The sequence below is a fragment of the Oreochromis niloticus genome, linkage group LG5, assembly GCF_001858045.2.
Source record: "Oreochromis niloticus isolate F11D_XX linkage group LG5, O_niloticus_UMD_NMBU, whole genome shotgun sequence".
Taxonomy (NCBI): domain Eukaryota; kingdom Metazoa; phylum Chordata; class Actinopteri; order Cichliformes; family Cichlidae; genus Oreochromis; species Oreochromis niloticus.
This window is the reverse complement of record NC_031970.2, coordinates 30,415,494-30,434,958: the sequence shown is the minus strand read 5'-3', so window position 1 is coordinate 30,434,958 and position 19,465 is coordinate 30,415,494. Positions and strand designations below refer to the sequence as shown.

Sequence of the window (19,465 nt, the reverse complement as noted above, 5' to 3'; positions counted from 1 at the left end):
GAGCATGAAGAATTAAATAAATAAATAAATAAAATAAAATAAAATTCAATAAAAGCGACAAAAGCCAAGAGGAAAGTTGACAAAATCCCCCACTTTGTAATCAATACAATTACATTAAGGGACAACTAGAACTGACTCAATAAAACCATTACATTATTTAATTGCTTGAATTTATTATTTTTGCGTGTAATTTTCACCTTTTTATTTATTTCTTCTTATTTCTGAATTAGAAAAACAATTCAGTCCTGAAGTACAGATTATTTATTCGGGTTTCAGGACAATGAGTCTCAACATTAAAACCACGGACAAGGTGTCGAGGTGATCTATTAGGCAAAGTACAACAAATTATAGCCTCTCAGCACTATTTGTATTAAAGAAGAGAGAGAGAGTCACTGGATCATTGCTTAAATTAATGAATTCAAACAAAACAAAACAAAACAAAACACCTAACTAACAACGAATTTGGCGCTGCATAGCAGACACCAGATGTGTGCTTGAGATGGATTTTCCTATGCAGAGGGCACTGTACATGACTCATGATGTCACATAAACTCAAGAGGGCTCCAAATCAACTACAAACATTTTAAATCTTAAAAGCCTATAGTGTTTAAGCCTTTAGGTTCACTTTGAAATTGTTGAATTAACAAACATGTTTCTTAATTTAAGCCACTTTTCCCATTGGAGCTATACATCCAGTTCCACTGAATGTTTAGTGTCTTATAACTAAAAGGTTCATAATTTGACACAATTGTTCCTTACTTAATTTACCAAACCTAGTTATTGATTAACCTGATTTTTAATTCGCTCTCATTGTACAATTGCCTTTTTTCAAAGCTACAGAAAGATAGCCCACAGCGAAAGGGAGACTGAAGCAAATTTTATTGCCACATAATTTTCTTCTGGGTTTTCCCTCTTTTTCATATGTTACATTTTATTTCAGTTGCTCGAAAGTGGGCACATTTACTAAACCAAACCTTTACTCCCAAAAGTATTGATATAACTTTTTCTATTCCTCATATTTCAAAACTAAATATTTGTTACATTTATTTGAGTGAGGTTACCTTTCATTTTACGTTTAAAACATCTTACTTCCACGGCTGCAGGCTATATACATAGTACTTTACTTATGATTTCCCTTAGCTTAATAACCATCTGCCACTTTCCTACTTTTGTATATCTGTACAGTATTTCATCTAAATCATGTCATATAAAAAAAATCAGAAATTAAAAGGGCACCTTAACTCATATGGGCTGCCCATAGACATACAGTATGCTTGCATGCAGCCTGTTGCTTTGCTGCCACACAGTGTTTACCTTTCGGTTTGCATTTTCTTCAGCGCTGGAGCCAAAGCGTCATCAACCTGCGACTACGCACTCAAAGGAACAAGCGCCACACTTCTAGCGTTTTCAGCGTTACGACATTACATCCAGAGTAGAAGGAAATTAGTGGTATGTATATCCCTGTAGGTATGAGAAGGTTTCAGTGACTGTGAAATGTTTAATTATGGTTGTTTAAAATTGTCACCAAACATGAAAATTTGTTATTTTTTTCAACTCGGGAGGCACAGTGGTTTGTCAAGAGTTGCTTAGCTAATGTTAGCGAGCTCAGTTTTTTTCAAACGTATTTATTTTCACACACAGAAAGGTGTCATAATAGTGGCTTATAGGTTCAGCTCTACTTTAAATATCACTCGAAGTTAAATAACCATTTATCCTTTTATTAACGAGCCTGGTAGCGTGATTTAGTTAGCAGCGGCAAGTGATGTAGCTAACATTTCCTTTAGCTGTCATGCTAAGTTTCGGTTATCCAGATGTGTGACTTAGTTACATCCTCAATAAAATAATAACAACGGTAACTTGAGTGCAGTTATATATCGCTTGTAAGCAAAACTAATTTATTGTACTTGAATGGATGTCGTAATGTGTGCTATCCGGTGTTTCACACATGCAGTATTCACTTGTTTTCATCACCTGCTCAGTGGTTCATGGTATTGTTTGATGCACTGACAACTTTTGGCAGTTAGCGTGTTGTTTTATATAAAAGCACTGTCTCTCTTTGTTCTCTCAGGGGTTGCTGACGTTAGTGCACTATGAGTTTGTTTGGAACAAGCTCGGGGTTTGGGACTGGAGGGACCGGGGTGTTTGGAAGCACGACTACAGACAGCCACAATCCCATGAAGGTAAAGCGGCCTACAAGAGCACAACAAAAGTGTTGGACCACAACTCTTAATCTTTGAATTGAGGTGTTTAGTGCCATTCCATAGGTACAAAATATAACAGCTAGCCATTACAAACATTTTTGAAAGACTGAGTTGTTCTAAAATACTCACTGTATTCAAGTACTGACTTGCAAGAAGTTAAACTTCTTGCCTTCTAGATATTACACGCTCAACTGTAGGTGATATTGTTGCAAAGTGGAAGCAGTTAGAAACTACTGGCAACTCAGCCAGGCCAGGTAAAGTTACAGAGTGAAGTTGCCGAGTGCTGAGGTACATAGTGGGTAAAAGTAGCCAATGATTTGCTGACCCACTTACTGCAGATGTCTTTTGACATTAACATCAACACAAAAACTCTGCATCAAGAGCTTCACGGTATGGTTTCCATAGCTGACGAGCTAACATCTTTTGGATTAACATGAATGGCGACTGCAACCCAGTCCCTCTCACCTAACATCAATCTTTAAACTCACAAATGCTCTTCTGGATGAATGGGCAAAAGCATCCTGCAGTTGCACTCCAAATTTTCTTGAAAGCCTTCACAGAAAAACAGAATATGTTACAGCTGCCTAGGGGAACCAACTCCATGTTAATGAGTGGGATCTCATAAAAGCTGCTCTAGCTAAAATGTATAGGTGGCCCAATAGTTTTGTCAATATGTTGTATGACATGAACTTTATTAAATGTTAAAAGGACTCGTTTAAAACTCTGTCCTCATTTTGTCACTGGTCCTCCTCATGCTTCTTTATTGTTTTTTTGTCTTGCCTTATAGGATGTCGAAGTGACTTCACCTCCAGATGACAGCATCAGCTGCCTGGCTTTCAGCCCACCCACAATGCCTGGAAACTTCCTCATTGGAGGATCCTGGGCTAATGATGTGAGTAATTTATTCACTCGCATTTATTGCCTATGGTGGAGTGAGTAAATGAAAGATTATTACTATAGTTTTATTAGTACTAATCGCTGAATCATGTTGCCTAGTCCTTATATAATGTGTAATTAGCATATTTTAAAAAAGAGTGACACATAATGTATGAGCAGGATGTGAAATTCAACATTGTTCAATAAAGGCACTATGCCTAATATACACCCTTCAATATTTGTTTATACTGGCCTGAAAAAGTCTAAATAATGGGTATAATGATGGTAGTTACCAACTGTCTGTTAAGCCCAGCGTTGTGCTTATTTTAAAACTCACTTCTGCAGTTATTTCTAATGTGATGGCCAAACATCAGAGCTCTGAAAATCTAAAGTGGGTAGATTTAGACGCAAAAGGTTTCTGTCCTGTAACCTAATAAGGGAGATGTGGAAATCACCTTAATTTTTATTTGTTTTTGTTTTTGTTTTGTTTTTTGGATTAAACCTGTATCTTTTGAGTGTGTTCTGTGTCCTTGTAGCTGCAGTTCCAGCAGTGTAAGAGTAAAACAGCAGATTAGAATTGTCGCTTTGTCTTTCACATTCCAGTAGCAATGTGATGCACAGTTTGCACTGCTGTAAATTTAAAGCAGGGCTTCATTGCTTAACAGCTGGCACGTATAAAATGTATTCAACCAGCAGAGTCTCTATATAACAATTAAAAATTGCTGTAAATAAAAGAATTGGTGAGAACAAAGCACTTCAAGCAGATTTTAAACAAGAATGCTGAGCATAACCTGTTCCCAACCAGGTTTTGTGCTCATCATAAGTTATCATAGTGATTTAGCCATGTAAAAAGAGAGCCACGTGTAATGACACAAAGTCTGACTTTAAGCTCGACGTAGCACACTTACCCATTAATGCTGGTTCATAGTATATCCCTCTGCTCTCTTCTGCTCTTTCTTTTTCCTCTTTGAGACTTCTATATACACTGTGCATATTTAACTTTTTGAAAATCTTAACAGTGGTTTATCGTCTGACTTTTAGGTCCGATGTTGGGAGGTGCAGGACAATGGACAGACTGTTCCCAAAGCCCAACAGATGCACACAGGTCCAGTGCTGGATGCCTGCTGGAGTGATGTAGGTCTCATCTTTAAAATGTAATCTTTGCAGTAGATGCTGTCTGGTTGTAGAGTAATTTATGATCTGCTTTTCTTTTTTTCTGACCAGGATGGAAGCAAAGTCTTCACAGCTTCCTGTGACAAGACAGCCAAGATGTGGGATCTCAACAGCAATCAAGCCATCCAGATTGCACAGGTTGGAACAGAAACCCAGAACAACTGTGTGGACATGAATGAAGCAGAATCATGTTACATTTCTCATTATTTCTCTCCATAGCACGATGGCCCAATTAAAGCAATCCACTGGATCAAGGCCCCAAACTACAGCTGTATCATGACTGGCAGTTGGGATAAAACACTGAAGGTAAAAGCAGCATCTTTTAATGCTTGGCAACTTGTGCATTCAGTTTTTGCTTTCATGGAATATCTGTAGGGTCAAGGCATTAAAACATGACCAAGAGTTTTTACTATGACTAATGGATTCATTAGTTTGAGTGCAAAAAAATGAACAATAGTTTGAAAAAATATGGGACATGTTTTTTGCAATGGCTTATTTTTCATTGTAATTAATGGCAAGTGAACAGTAGAAATTCGTGTGACGGATAGTTAGCCACCTAGCCTTCACACATTGGTTTGTGAATTTCTGTTTTAAAGCTTCAATTTTTAGCATTTAGGTGACATCCATCACTGTAATACACACACATGCCAAGTAGTAATATACAAATAAAATAATAGAATTCCCTAATCAAAATACAAGTGTCTATAGTTAACTGCATTATAAGCCATCATTTAAATAAGATAAGATTCCGCAAACACAGTGTGGTCATCCAGTTCAGTCATTTAACATTACTGAGATGAAGCCTAGAAGACCACTTGGTTACATCTGTCTGTATCAGAATCCACCTTTCATTAAAACCGGCCAATTTAATCTAATGCAGGTTTTGTGTGATATTAGGTGTAAACGGAGCTTAAATGTTTCTGTTTTTATCCTGGCTGACTCATTTTAGCTTTTGGGGTCACCCTGAAGTGACCCTTTAACCAACCACATGTCTCATTAAGCATATACACACCTGTGGAGTGATTCCAAATAATTGAATTTGCTGAAGTTTATTCAAAGACACAGATGTTGAATGATGTTTGAGAAAATGTTTAATTATAAACAACACTTAGAAAAATGAGAGCTTTTTCTATTTGCCTCTTTAGTTCTGGGATACTCGATCTCCCAATCCTATGATGTCACTGCAGATGCCTGAGAGATGCTACTGTGCAGATGTTGTAAGTGATTTATGAGTATGACAAATTCTGATGCTCACAGAATAGACTGATTATTGATTGACTTTATCTTTTATGTTTAATGTGCCCTGTGTAGGTGTACCCCATGGCAGTGGTTGCCACAGCTGAGAGAGGCCTGATAGTGTACCAACTAGAGAACCAGCCCTCTGAGTTTCGCAGAATAGACTCTCCTCTCAAACATCAGGTGATTTTTGTCTTTTCCAAATATATGTATACCTTATGCCACTCACTCTTGTAATTTTATACACTGCTAAGATTCATTTTTAATCGGTGCTATAAGCATGTCAAGATATTGGCATTACTGCTCTTTAACCAATGTGACATCCTTGCAGCATCGCTGTGTGGCCATATTCAAGGACAAGCAGAACAAGCCTACGGGTTTTGCACTGGGAAGCATTGAAGGCCGAGTGGCAATCCACTATATCAATCCTCCAAACCCGTGAGTGACTAATACAATCCACTGCTCGAATTCAAGTGTGCTTGCTTCTTTCTTTCTTTCTTTCTTTCTTTCTTTCTTTCTTTCTAAATTATTGTTCTGGTTCTATAATTGAAACTGAAATATGAATCATTTGTTTTTGACTCAGAGCCAAAGATAACTTCACCTTCAAGTGCCACAGGTCCAATGGAACCAACACAACCACTCCACAGGACATCTATGCAGTAAGTTGGTCTTAATTCTGGCCCAGTGCCAGCATTGTAGAAAAATATATTTAAATGAAGCTCTGATTTATTGTAAACATTCTTCTTGTTAAAGGAGAAACATGGGATTCATTTTAGTAATGATATACTCTTGGTTAAACCAACTAAGATTTGTGTAAATTGGTGCAGTTTTTATGTTTCCTTTGTTTTCCATTTTGCACAAGTACGGGAGATTAAAATGTGGAATTTGTCTGCATTTCACAGAGTTAAACTTTGTAATTACAACATGCTAAATATAATAAATTGAATAAATTCACCTAAGTTCAACAGCAGGAGTGAGAACAATACAAAATTAAAAGATACAGTACAACCTGTCTACATATAGTACAACTAAAATCATTGCACAGTCCTCCCTTTTCTAATAGATCTTAATAATCAAGGTTTAAAAATGATGATGAAATAACTGCAGTGTAATTTAAAATATTACATTTTATTATCTCCAATCGTTAGTGTTTTAATTAATGCTTTCTTTAGTCTTAATGTGGCTATGACTGATATCTCCATGATTTGAGCTTTTAAATACAGTCATTATTATATAATTGCCTAATTATCTGTTGAATAATGGCACAATTTTCTCTTGTTTTTTTTTTATTTTTTTATTTGGATCTGTAATATCTGTTAAATGAATCTCTTTCATTTTTATTTGTGTATAATTGTTTTTCCTATTTTATGTTTTCTCCCACCAGGTGAATGCCATCGCCTTCCATCCTGTCCATGGCACTCTGGCTACCGTGGGCTCAGACGGACGCTTCAGCTTCTGGGACAAAGATGCCCGCACAAAGTTGAAGACCTCAGAGCAGCTCGACCAGCCCATCACAGCTTGCTGCTTCAACCAAAATGGCAACATCTTTGCGTATGCTTCTAGTTACGACTGGTCCAAGGTATGCGATAATAAATCATTACAGTTGTTGGGTCAGTACTCTTGTTAGCAAAGCTTGCCTTTTCACTCTGACTTCTACTTGTCATCATTCAGGGCCATGAGTACTACAACCCCCAGAAAAAGAACTACATCTTCCTGAGGAATGCCGCTGAGGAGCTGAAGCCTCGGAACAAGAAATGGTGAGAGAAGGGCAGTTAATGTCTATAAACCTGGAGACCGTGGTCACTGGACACGGCTGCCCTGTTTCCTCAGTTCTCCTCTGACTCTCACAGTGGCCTTTCAAGGGCATGCATGGATGTGTGAAGTAAGGATACTGATACGATTCAGATCTCAGCATCGTCATGTACTGCTTTAAGTAGCTTGTACAGACCATAAGTGAAGTTTTGCTGAAGGCTTGTGTGGTTTCTGCTGTGATAATGTATTGAAGCAGATTTTGCACCTGTACAATCAAAAATGGACAGGATGAGGCCTGCTTGTTATTTTAGAGCACTGAGTTTGAAAGTCTTTAGACTTTGCAGTGTAATCCTCAGCACAAAAAAATGTATTTAAAGACAGATTTCATTAATTTATTAAATTATTGAGAGATTTATTAAATTATGGGCAGTGAAAAAGTAATTTTTATAAATGGATTCATCAAATGTTTACATTAACTATGAATTGTAAATGTTGATTTATGCCTGATGAGTAGTGATGCATTTCTCTGCTGTATGGTGATGTATTTCTTGACTGTTATGTGCAAAAAGGAGCAAATTTTCAGAAATAAACAAAAAAAGACAAAAAAAAAACCTCAGAATGTTCCCTGTCACTGACTGCTCCCTCCTGTCTCCAGATTCATCGTGCCAAGTCGCATCTTTTGTGAGGAAATTCGGACGACCTGCTGCTTTAGTGTGTGTGTATACGCTCGAGAAAGACTCCTTCCTTACGACAAACACCTGGACCAATGCCATTGGGCTGTGTACTGTGCATGGACCAATCAGAAGGGCCTACCCATCCTGGCGTTGATGACAGCTGCATGACAGTCGGTCTTAGAGGGAGAGGGCTTTATTTGGCATTCATCTGGATGTTATGGTTAATTTTTTTTTTTATATGTCCAGCTTTTCTTTTTGTTTTTTACAGCTCTTCATTTTCTTGCGATTTGCTGTTACCCATGGTTTAGCTTCATTAATGAAACTCGAAACTGTATAAATAAATATGTGTAAACACTTAGATTTGAACATGTTTATTCCAGCCTGAGGGAGAGCCCAGCTATTTTGCTGTCTCGATTGTTGAGAATTTGGGGAACTGTACGCTGCGTCTAAAAACATCACCTCTGTCTCTAATACTTCAGCTGTTTATTTCTCTGTAGGTGTTGGGAATAATCATTAAGTTAAAGATAAATTGAACATCTGGCTCACGGTGTCTCCTCCTCTCTGCCTGTGTTAATCCAAGCTAACCAGCAGGTGGAGCATTTTGCCCTGTATGGTTTTAATTCCAGCTGTTACCTATAGAAAAGGCCAGGGAGCTTAAGCAGGACAAATGACATCAAAGTTAAACAGTGGGGTTTTTGACTGAGGCACAAAGCTGGAAAAGGGAGGGATTTATCAAGAGGATATGAACGCGGTAGCAAGAGCAGCTACAAAGGGCATGTGAGAAAAGTGAAGCAGTTCATAGGGGAGAAGGTGTGAATTAAATACCTTTTTTATTGAGGTCATTAGAGTATCACCTCACTGTCAGCCTGACCCTTGGTACTTAGCATTGGAACTCCAAGGCACTGAGGGTAGGAACATGTGCTGCTTCAACAGTTCACCAGCTCACCTCGACTTTCATGAGGTGATGCTTGTGACACTTCTCTGGCTCCTGGTTCCTCAACAGTTCACCCACTGCACCAACAGAAAGTCCTCCAAGTCAAATAAAATGATTAGCTGGAACTCCAAGGCAAAATGGCAAGTTAAACGTATTGTATGAGGCCTGACCTGTTGCTTTCAGCACTTACAGCTGTATTGAAGGCATCGCTGTGTCTGTTACTAGCAGTGCATACAGAATGCAACATCTGGCAAGCACTTTGAATACAGTTTTACACTTGCCCCAATAATTTCTCAATATGCTATCAAAAAAATATGGCTTAACCAGTCTGCTAACGGAATGCCCAATCATGTAAAGTTATTGGAATCATGGCATTGCAAGACTATATATGGTAATATTTATTAGGTGCTATTCCAGCCTTTTGAGGTGTAAAAAAGTTTAGTTTTCATGAGACCGAAGTACTTTCTATGTGCTGTAGATGAGTGACTGTTTTATGTCGACTATATGATAAACATGGAAATCAGGAGCTTATCATGACCATGTAAGGCTCCAGAGTTTGTGTATGTGAGCTTAGCTGCTGTTTCAGCGGCCCCTTTTTTTCAGGAGCACTGACAGTTTAATCATTAGCAACTCTTTAACTTTTGCTATCTGCTCAGGTTATGGCTGCTACCTCGCGATTCCAAAGTCAAACGAGAATAAAATAAGCACTGTAGACTGCAGCTTTTAAACTCTGGGTTAGGTGTTTTAGGAAAGAAGCTGAATCCTTTACTTCCTCGTTACAGAACCATGTGGCAGGGCCGCGCTTTCTACCGTAGTGTGCGGCTTTTTCTTTGTGTTTGTAAAAGACAAAAGCAGGTGCAGCACAGCGACGGGGAAGGATGGGGGGGAACCAATGGGAGTGGGCGCTGCCAAGGCCGACACCTAGGCTGTACGCCGATTGGCTGGCAGCTGAAGGGGGCGTGGCCCTGATAACTGCACTATAAATGGTCCCAGCACGGTTCCTCTCGACAGCGAAGCAGCAGGCAGCCTCGACGTGAGTTCACGCGGACTGAGTCGTGGATATCATCAGGTTGCTGCAACTTTGAAAAAAAAAAACTAAAAAGAGTGGGAGAAACTCGAGTAAAACATAGCGAGACTGGGCTTGGTTTCTCTGATGCTGGGACTCTGTTAACTCCTCTAAGTCTTCCGCGTGCCAAGTACCGGTGTCCGGCTGATCCAATGCTTCTTCATCAGTATATGAACGGAGCCCTGGACGTCATGCATCCCACAGCGCTTCAGAAAGACACTACTTTTACCAAGATCTTTGTCGGCGGGCTGCCGTACCACACAAACGATGCCTCACTCAGAAAATACTTTGAGGCCTTTGGGGACATTGATGAGGCTGTGGTGATAACGGACCGACAGACCGGCAAATCCCGGGGATACGGCTTCGTAAGTAGAAGCAAAACTTTCACTATCATCCGCTCGCTTTCGCGACATTTAGCGCAATCAAACCGCATCATCTATCACCTAAATTCTGTTTGTGTCTTCATAACAGCGATCTTTTTGTTTGCTGCTGTCTCTCTGTCTGAGTTTTCTGACTCCGCATAATACCGCATGCAGTCATTCAAATACATGTCAAATGCACCCCCACCACAACCCCTAACACACACGCGCGCGCACACACGCACGCACACACACACACACTAAGGCTTAACCGCACAATTGCACAGCAGCATCTCCGTTTTTGCCTGGCTGGCTGTTATTTTAGCTTAATGAGGATGAGGGCTCACACAAGATGATGGATAACTAAGAAGATTATATTTCAACATATGTCTGATGGCCCCCCCCCCCCCCCCAAAAAAAAAAAAAACCCACCCAATCAAGTCTCCCCCACCTCATTCACTCCTGAACAGCCCTGGCTTATGGCTCTTGGAAGTGTGTGTGTGTGTGTGTGTGTGTGTGTGTGTGTGTGGACAGCCTGCACTTCTTGCTGGCTTTATATGGTTATTTTGGAGCAGTGGGGAGGCTGACTTTGTACACCCTGCCCTCCATTGTCAAGGACCGGAGCACATGATTTACATCACATCTTGGCTGCTGAGAGAAATTCCAGCATCAGTAAATTTGGCTTTATCCCATTCCCCACATTTATGTTAAGTTTCCCTTTGATCGCATCAGTCTGCAAGCTGAACTTGTTGACTTGTGCTTAAACCTGCTGTTTATGAGGTCATCGCATTGTGTTGAGTGGAACTGTGTTTGGCCATAGTTGATTTACGCTGTGTTAGTGAGAAGTGTCAAAGAACCCCTGCAATGCCCAGTGTAAAACTACATTAAGAGGTGACTTGTCTTGTTCTCGCAAGACAAAGACCTGCACTCTTTCTGACACAAAGAACAGAAGCGCATAAGAAATGCAAATATTTACTTGAACTTGGAAAGCTGCATCAGCCTTAATAACGACCTCTCGGGCCAAAGAAGGAATGGAAAACGGTTATGTGTTCATGTTTACCTCTAACGGCACAATTGTAAGACAATTGCTCTCTTGTGTTTACACATCAGCCTTCTAACTGAGAAGAAAGCTCGTCCTGTGAGTCTAGCTGGTATCGAGCGGCTTCGCGAGGAGGCTGGTGTTTCAGGTTAGACAGGCTCAGGGTGATATGGGTGCTGCCGAGGATGATACACAGTGACGCGATGAGCAATTTATGCTCAGTTATACTTTTTTTTGTTTGTGTGTGTGTGTGTGTGTGTGTGTGTGTGTGTGTGTGTGTGTGTGTGTGTGTGTGTGTGTGTGTGTGTGTGGCATGAGGCAACCTGCTCACTCTATTTTTCTGAGGGTTTCAGTTGGAGCAGAGGTAGCTGGCAGCAGGGCAGGGGAGTTGCCCAAAGCTGAGTACACCTTTTTTCTTCTTTTCTTTTTTTTTCCTAAACACACTTCAGAGGTGGATTAGTAGAACCCCCCCACAGCAAGGCTCTTCAGTGTAAACACGGCCTCGTTCCTTCCTGTGTGTTCACAACACAGGCCCTGAAGTGGGCTTTGTTCCAGATCCTTCCACGATGAAGAGGCTTTTTTTTTTAAATAATGGTCCACTTAAACAGTGCAATCTGTGGCCTACATTCGCTGGTCGTTTCTCACACAGAGGTGACTCTGTGTTGGCAGAACATGGCAATCAAAACAGAAGGCCTCGTCTAATGCCAGGAGGGAGAGAGGAGGGGGGGTGGACTAATACCAATCTCCTTATTTTGGCCCTAATTGGATAAGCTCCTTGTTGCTCTCCCCAGATCCATATTTCAGCAGCTCTGCCCATGGCTGTGTGGCAGCTGAGTGGCCGGCTACTGCTGTTGTGGGCAGTTTTCAAAGATTATCATTGTGCTTTGTTTGTAGTTTCCCCTTCTTGAGAGAAACGGGATCATAACAGAAGAAAGCTTGTAGGGGTGGGGGGGAAGGGGCTTTTGTGATAAGACCAAAACCTGTTTGTTTTTTAATTTTCAAAGCGCATTTGGTTTTGTTTTGATTTGTCAGACCAAAGCCATGAAGCTATTTGTAACATGACATAGTAGTTTAAATCTTTTTTTCCTTTTTTTTGCCCTCTGACTGTGCCACCAGGTGACTATGACAGATCGAGGAGCAGCAGAGAGGGCCTGCAAGGATCCCAACCCCATCATTGATGGCAGGAAGGCCAACGTCAACCTGGCTTACCTGGGTGCCAAGCCTCGTAGCTTACAGACCGGTAAGATGAGGTTTATTTCAAGACTTGTTGCAAGGAAATGCAAGAAAACAGAAGTTATCAGTATCCATAAAACTGAAAGCGGGTGTGAGGTTCAAACTCCCATTAGAACTCCAGATTGCTTGACAGAAATGAGGTCACCATCATCAAAAGATTATTTAATACTTGTTTGAGTTCTTGGGAAGGCTTAGACCTCATCTTTACAAACTGATTAGCTAAAACACCCCCCCCAACCCCCCGAGGGCTGAAGACTACAATTAACTGTGCAACATGTGTTCTTAGCTTGCCACTATTTACGTGCCGAACGACACCCAGTTTCCCAAGTGCATACATGTTGGTACTGTTGCTCGCCGCACATTTGAAATTGTTGTTCTGTGGCAGGATCGAAACAGGCTCTGCCTCTGTCTCCCCATGCCCTCTGTGTATTGTTCTCTAGCCCTCCTCTGTAAATGCAGATGTGTGTCTGACAGCCAGCCTCCTCTCTTGCAGGCATATCCATCGGAGTGCAGCCCATCCACCCAGCGCTCATCCAGAGGCAGTATGGGTAAGTGAGAGGGAGTGGGCGCTCGCTTAGCTGTGTTCGCTCGCATCACGCTCTGTGCAACGCCGCTAGGCTACCATTTCTTTGACAAACAGGGCCTCTGGGAAGCACACGTCAGTTTCTGTGTCCACATGCAACTCCACAAGTAGCCTATTAGCATATTTGAGTTTTGTAGGGCCGGGAGATGATTCGCATATCTGTGGTAATAGAAGTGCATTCCAGAGGTGAATGTGTGACTCACTTGTTAACTTCTGGCAGGAGCCTGTTGACTCGTGTACCTGCCTGACCGGGCTCTGTCACTGAGAAGACTTTCTCCAAGTGGCTTTGTTGTAGAAACAGCCTGGATAGCGTCTAGGAGCCACGGTCTGCTGGGCAGCTAATGAGCATTTCACTAGAGTAATGACACCCCCCCACCCCCCTACTCTAACCGACAGCTCTCAGATATCATTCTTAAAGCTACACCACTGCAAAACACTCAGTTGTCTGGAGGAAAATGCAAGAAACACAGGGACAGGTTTTGAAATAAATTGCTTATATATTAGAAAAAACAGTTCTTCCATGGTTTAGTCTTAAAAAGATGCTAAATTGTAAGCCCATCATTAACTAGCCTGATGCTTAGTTTTTTATTGTTAGGACTTTGTGGTGGTTTGAGAGTGATTTATCACAACTGTGTATGTGGTTTTGGTTTTTGTTTGGGGGTTCTTTTTTTATTATTGTTTTTTGTTTGTTTTTTTTACTTTGGATGTGCATATTTTACTGGGTTTTATATGAGCATTAACTACATATTTATGCTTTTAGATTTTGCTTTGTGGCTTTGGTTGGCGTTTGCTTCAGTTGTGATTGAACTCTTCTATAAAAAGGAACAAGGGCAACCATGAATTAGTAAAAAGCAATGCAGATTAATATAGAAAAGTAATTTGTAAGTTGCTGCCCTATAAGGTATATGTGAGCTTCATGGAAATCCCAGGACAGTCCACAGGGACAATGACAGAGTAGGAAATATTTTAGTGGTTATTGACAGTGAAGCCAAAAGACTTGGGACTCTTATGAGGAGTACTTAGGAGCCATACAGCCTTCTGAAAGATATCAGAAATTCTAAATTATACATTTAGGATTCCCATAGGGGGATGTCCGTTCATGTTCCAAGACCTTGAGAGGGCACAGAAAAGTCCCTTCCATGCCCACGGTCCTACTGCACAAAGCGCATGGATGGTACCAGACCCTGAGAGTTTGCCATATGCAGTGCCGGTTTGAGGCATGTATCTGACAGGTGCTGGTTCATATTACAGTCTTTACACCCCCCTTAATCTCCCATGAACGCCACCCCAGAGACGTGGAAAGGCACACAGAGCACCTGTCCTCCTGAGTTTCTTCTGTATGGCAGGATGGATACACCCAGGCTTCCCTAAGATGCAGAGTGTACAAGTGGCTTTTCTTTCAGCCCTCTCAACCCCCCCTCACTTGACAACATATGGCATGAGGAGGACATGATCTGAAGTAGGATTTTTCTACAGTACTCAGAGCGTCTCAGTGGCGGTGGCGTGCCGGTTAGGGCTTGCTGCTCTGGATGTGTGTATAGCTGTGGTCAGCAGATGTGGTGGAGTGTGAGGGCCTGAGGAGGTCACTGAGGCCAGGGACATTGTTTTGATGGCGAGGAGATGAGTTGTCAGCGTGCTTGCTTCTCGTGCATCACGCAATTTATATGTATATTCTTTAGCATTTTTTTTTTTTTTTTAAACTTGCATTTCTCCCCTTACAGTGTTGCAACTGCCAGGGTGACAAAAAGAGATATTGAAAACTGACACCTCTGTTAGACTGTGGGGGGGTATGGGAAGCCTGGTGTTGTAGGCTTAATGCTTTAATGAGACTGTGCCTGCCTTGGAAACTCACCTCTACAGATGTCAAACAAAACACTTTTTTTTTTTTTTTTTTTCTTTTTTTTTTTCTTCGTCTGTCTGACTTCAAAGAACAACAGGTTCCTTTTAACAAAGAGTGGAGGAATATCAAGCCTTCTTCAAAGTATTGTAAATGGGTTGTTATTTCCTCGCCCCATCCAGTCCTGTCTGTTTCCCCACTTTGTGTTGTGGTGAGTCACGCACTGAAACTTCACTTGTGTTATGTTGAAATATTTAGCTGCTCGGTGTGTGACGCGAGCGCAGGATTTTTTCCCATTAGATCGTTATGCGGCCTTCATTAATGACAGAGTTCAGCTGCTTATATTAGTAATGTTTACGGGCATCAAATGGTTTCTTGTAAGCTTGTCTCTCTGGTGTCTCAGCCTGCCATTCTCAGTGTCACTATGTGAGGCGCACACAGACTGGCCGTCAGCACAAAACCAGCTGACCTATAATCTTCGGGCCGTCATCAACATTCCCCTGCGCCCCCCCTCCCGCCGGGAAAAAAAAAGTCCACTTGGCATCTGTGGCCTTGTCCCCAACTTGCCTTGGTACCATCTTCTTCTTTTTTTTTTCCCCTCTCTCACTGTATGTCTATCCATTCCTCTTCACAGACACGAAAGATCTAATTCAGGACTGCTTTGTCTCTCATTTTTGGATTTCTCTTTACCTACACAAGGTCACTTGCCTGAGGCCAAAATCTGCCTCAGAACATGCGAACTCATTATACACAAAGCAAGTGAAAGCGCATACATATGCCCCGCAGCATTAATGTATGGCCATCTTTGAAAGCTGTGCGCAGAGTGAATGCCTCTTTGTGAGTAGCTCAAAAGCATTGCGAGTGAAGTTGTAGATTGTGCTCACGGGTGGGGGTTGCCCTCATTTGCTTATGCTTACTTGTTAAAAGCCACTGTTTTGTTTTTTGCTCAGACCACTTGCATTAGGACTCATTTCCCCTTCACTTGTCAGATGACTCATTTGTTGTTTGAATACAATAAAAGTTTTATGGAGTTTGAATTTTCCATTTGAGATGATACCTGAAAAATGCTTCTTTTTTTCCCCCCCTTCTTTCTTCCCTGCATCTATTTAACCACACAATAGGACGTTAATGTTACTGCTGACAATAATCACTCTTATGCCATGGTTGCTTCCTGCTGCCAGCTGACCAGTGCGCCAGCAGAGGATGAGAGGATGCCCACAGTACTCGGACTAGTCCCGAGAAGGGATATGGCAGAAAATATCTACCCACCCGCCCCTCCTCCCTCCCTCAGCCAGCCTCTCTCCAAGGTGCCAGTGATGGCTTGAGAGTGAAGTGCCGTGTGCTGTGATGGACTGGAGTGCCTTTTTATCTTTACCCTTCTGTGTGATATGAAGTGAAGAGGTTATCCTCATTTGTACTGTGACTCTTTCCCTATTATGGCATGGTTTGGGGTTTGCAGTGGCAATGGGTGTGTGTTGGTGGGTGGATAAATGGGGAGGGTAGAGGTATTAGGTAGGGGTGTGTGTGTGTAAATGAGTGTATTGAGACTGTGATGAAATCCCTATCCTGCATGCTTAAGTTTTTGTTTGCTTTGTTTTGTTTTTTGTTGCTTGATAGCTGTGTTTTAATACTAACCTTCATCTAATGGACTGAATCTGTATGAGAGGGGAAAACAATAAGACTGAAACTTGAAAACAGTCCATGAGAGGAAGATTTTATTCAGCACTGAGATACAGCTGAAGAGTGTAAGTCAATGTGACATGTTGTTGTTGCTATCTTGCCTTTGTCTGCGGATACACCCCCCCCCCCCCCCCAAATCCTCACCCTGCCCAATCCTCACCCTGCCCACCGCACGACTGTAGGATCTGGGGTCAAGGCTCTCACAATAGTCAGTTATATCACCATGTATATGAAAGAGGGGGGCTCTTTTGCTTGCTGCCATCACTAATCCCTTTATACAACAAACTCCAAAGATGTATTTGAAATCCTGAGTAAAAATAGACTAATCTAAAACCCTCTCCACTTCCATTTCTTTTGTGGATAAAGTGGCAAAGCAAAGACTGTACAGTCCCCAGACCCCACAGCTCTAATCAGCTACATCTGAGAGTCTGCCCATGTGGCCTGGCAGAGCCTCGCACCCAACCCTGATGAGCTCCCCTGCCACCATAATCCCCCTCCCCTCCCCAGCTAACATGTTCACCTGTTGTAGTGAGATTTTCAAACCAAGCCAGAACAAGAGCAACTGCAACTTCTGCCCTCCCTCCATGCACTTCCCTGTTTTTGTGTGTGTGTGTGAGTGACTGTGTTCAGTAAGTGAAGTGCAGCAGCTGTTAAAACACTCTGCTGATGCCTGAGCTTGAAAACCTGCCAGTAACGGCTGACTCTATCCATTCACCCCCTCCCTCCCTCCCCCGTCCTTCCAGGAGGGCCTATCCAACAGGTTTTGTAGCTTTTACTAACTGACACTGACGGAGGGTTGAGTCTGCCTCCCTCACCTTTTCTCTTTCGTGTAATTATCTGTAATATCCTTAATAACAGTGGATTTCTGTGTGAGTTCTCAAAGTGGAACACTAGAGTGTATATTTCCAACATGCTCGCCCTCTGGTCGCAGTGTAAACAATGGAGCCAGGCGTTGGATTTCTCTTCTTGTTGTTTAAGTCCTCTGGTCTAACCCCTCTAACCCCCCCCTTTGTGTCTGTGTGCAGGTTGGCCCAGCCTTACATCTACCCGCAAGCATATGTGCAGCCCAGCCTGGTGCTGCCCACTCAGGTTTCTACTTCTGTCAGCACCAGCCCGTACCTGGACTACAGCGCAGCCTACACCCAGTACGCCCAGGCTGCCTTTGAGCAGCAGTACCCGTACGCCGCCTCCCCCGCTGGCTTCTTGGGCTACAGCTACACTGCCAGCCCCACAGCCACTGTTGGGCCTTCCACCGCCACCACAGCCCCACCTACCGTACACCCCACTCTCCCTTCTGCCACTGGCCCTGGTGCAGCGTTCCTGCATTACGCCCCACAGCAGCACATCCAGCCAGACCGTATGCAGTGAGCAGGGTGAGGAGCAGAGGAAGGGGTGCGGGAGGAAGAGGAGGAGATGGAGGTGGAGTGGTCGCAAGCCTTTGGACAGAGGATATTGAAAAATGCCCTACAGGGTGATCCTGCTGTTGCCAGCAGTAGCTTTCAGGAAAAGGGTGGGACTATTGCACTATATGATCAGGATGAGCTTTTGGCTCATTGGTTAAAGGGTAAAAGGGGTGGGAGGACTAAGGTTCAGGTTGAGAAGCTGAGCAGTATATGTGGCTGCTTCCGAGAGCTTCCAGAAGCTGACACTTCTTTTCTTTCTTCTTCTTTTTTTTTTTTTTTTTTTTTTTTTAATTATTATTGTTATTATTATTATTATTTTTATCCTTCTTTATTATTGTATTAATGTCCTTTTCCATGTTTTATTTCTGTGCTATTATTATCAATGTTCGCATGTTTCTCTGCTCAATCAGTGGAAGTTGTATATGTCCATGGTACATATTGATGTTTTGAGAGCTGTCGGGGACATGTTAAACCCCTGTTACCTCCAGATTCCCGTGGATCTGGGGTGGATATGAATGGCAATGCTGCTTTAGGACACTGGGGGAACAGTCAGAGATGAGGGTGTACGGTGGTGATTGGGGAGCCTATCCCGGTGCTATACACAGTAAGGCAGAGCACTGCCCCATGAACAAACCTCCAGCGTTCAGCACCACACAGGAGGACAACAAGAGATTTCACCTCAAGAGGGAACAGAAAGTTTCAGTATAAGACTGTCGGAGCTCCATTGTCCCGAGATGATGGCAGGACTACACACTTATTTTATTTGAAGAGGCCTTAATTTAGAAACAACAGCAACTTCCTTTTTGAAACTTAAGTGCCCCTCCCACACCAGAGAACCAAGTGCAGAGAGTTCCTTGAAACTGACCTGACTGTTTCCGGCAGTCACATTTATCTGACTTGGGTCTTGATAATTTCAGATGGATGTAGATAATCACAAGCAGTATGTGGCCGTACGGGGACCAGGAGCTTTGTATATCGATGTTTAAAGGTAGCTGACACTGAGCTCAAACACCAGTGTTGTTTCTTCTTTTGTCACTGAGATTGTCAAACTGTTGCTCTCAAAAAGGACATTCATGTACAGCATTTTAATGTTGTCTGTCATTAAGTACATTTACAATATTTATATGTAGGTATTTATAAGAGGTACTAAGTTAAAATAGCTTTTTTGTTTTGTTATTATGACTACAGTCACGGCACTGATGTCATTTAACTTGCAGAGACACAGCTGCACCCCGTCAGTGGATTTGTCAGCTGGCTCATTGATGCCCATTCATATTTTCTGGAAATGCTCTAGGTTTTTGTTTTTTTTTTTGGTTTTTTTGGTTTTTTTTTTTCTCTCCAATAAGAATGTCTTTTACAGTTCCTTCAAAGAAGCCATACCAAAAAATAAAATAATTTGTACTTAAAATATGCCTCCTG

At 42.0% G+C, this 19,465-nt stretch overlaps 2 protein-coding genes across 3 annotated transcripts; both read left to right on the top strand.

The window, feature by feature from the left end:
• The first annotated feature begins 1,277 nt into the window (after positions 1–1,277).
• Positions 1,278–8,272, top strand: rae1 (ribonucleic acid export 1). 2 transcript variants are annotated; one of them, XM_003442656.5, is made up of 13 exons: positions 1,288–1,449; positions 2,069–2,180; positions 2,989–3,093; positions 4,119–4,211; positions 4,302–4,388; positions 4,470–4,556; positions 5,396–5,467; positions 5,562–5,669; positions 5,818–5,924; positions 6,070–6,145; positions 6,871–7,065; positions 7,158–7,243; positions 7,894–8,272. In XM_003442656.5, coding segments are annotated over exons 2-13 (1,107 nt in total). In that variant the 5' UTR covers positions 1,288–1,449; positions 2,069–2,090; the 3' UTR covers positions 7,895–8,272. The 2 variants fall into 2 exon arrangements, with proteins under 2 accessions (XP_005450283.1, XP_003442704.1); XM_005450226.4 differs by lacking the exon at positions 7,894–8,272 and having other exon boundaries at positions 1,278–1,449; positions 7,158–7,247.
• A 1,482-nt stretch (positions 8,273–9,754) lies between these two features.
• LOC100702167 (RNA-binding protein 38) lies at positions 9,755–19,186 on the top strand. The gene is made up of 4 exons (XM_003442657.5): positions 9,755–10,277; positions 12,427–12,550; positions 13,037–13,091; positions 17,669–19,186. The coding sequence occupies exons 1-4, from the start codon at positions 10,065–10,067 to the stop codon at positions 18,009–18,011; spliced, it is 735 nt and encodes a 244-aa protein (XP_003442705.1). The 5' UTR covers positions 9,755–10,064; the 3' UTR covers positions 18,012–19,186.
• The last annotated feature ends 279 nt before the right edge of the window (positions 19,187–19,465 follow it).

Excerpts from the sequence above, each read along its gene's own strand:
- rae1 (XM_005450226.4), top strand. The coding sequence starts at position 2,091 with ATGAGTTTGTTTGGAACAAGCTCGGGGTTTGGGACTGGAGGGACCGGG. Across the intron at positions 5,468-5,561 it reads GATGCTACTGTGCAGATGTT|GTGTACCCCATGGCAGTGGT; the intron begins GTAAGTGATTTA and ends TGCCCTGTGTAG. Across the intron at positions 6,146-6,870 it reads CTCCACAGGACATCTATGCA|GTGAATGCCATCGCCTTCCA; the intron begins GTAAGTTGGTCT and ends TTCTCCCACCAG.
- LOC100702167 (XM_003442657.5), top strand. The coding sequence starts at position 10,065 with ATGCTTCTTCATCAGTATATGAACGGAGCCCTGGACGTCATGCATCCC. Across the intron at positions 10,278-12,426 it reads AATCCCGGGGATACGGCTTC|GTGACTATGACAGATCGAGG; the intron begins GTAAGTAGAAGC and ends CTGTGCCACCAG. Across the intron at positions 13,092-17,668 it reads CTCATCCAGAGGCAGTATGG|GTTGGCCCAGCCTTACATCT; the intron begins GTAAGTGAGAGG and ends GTCTGTGTGCAG.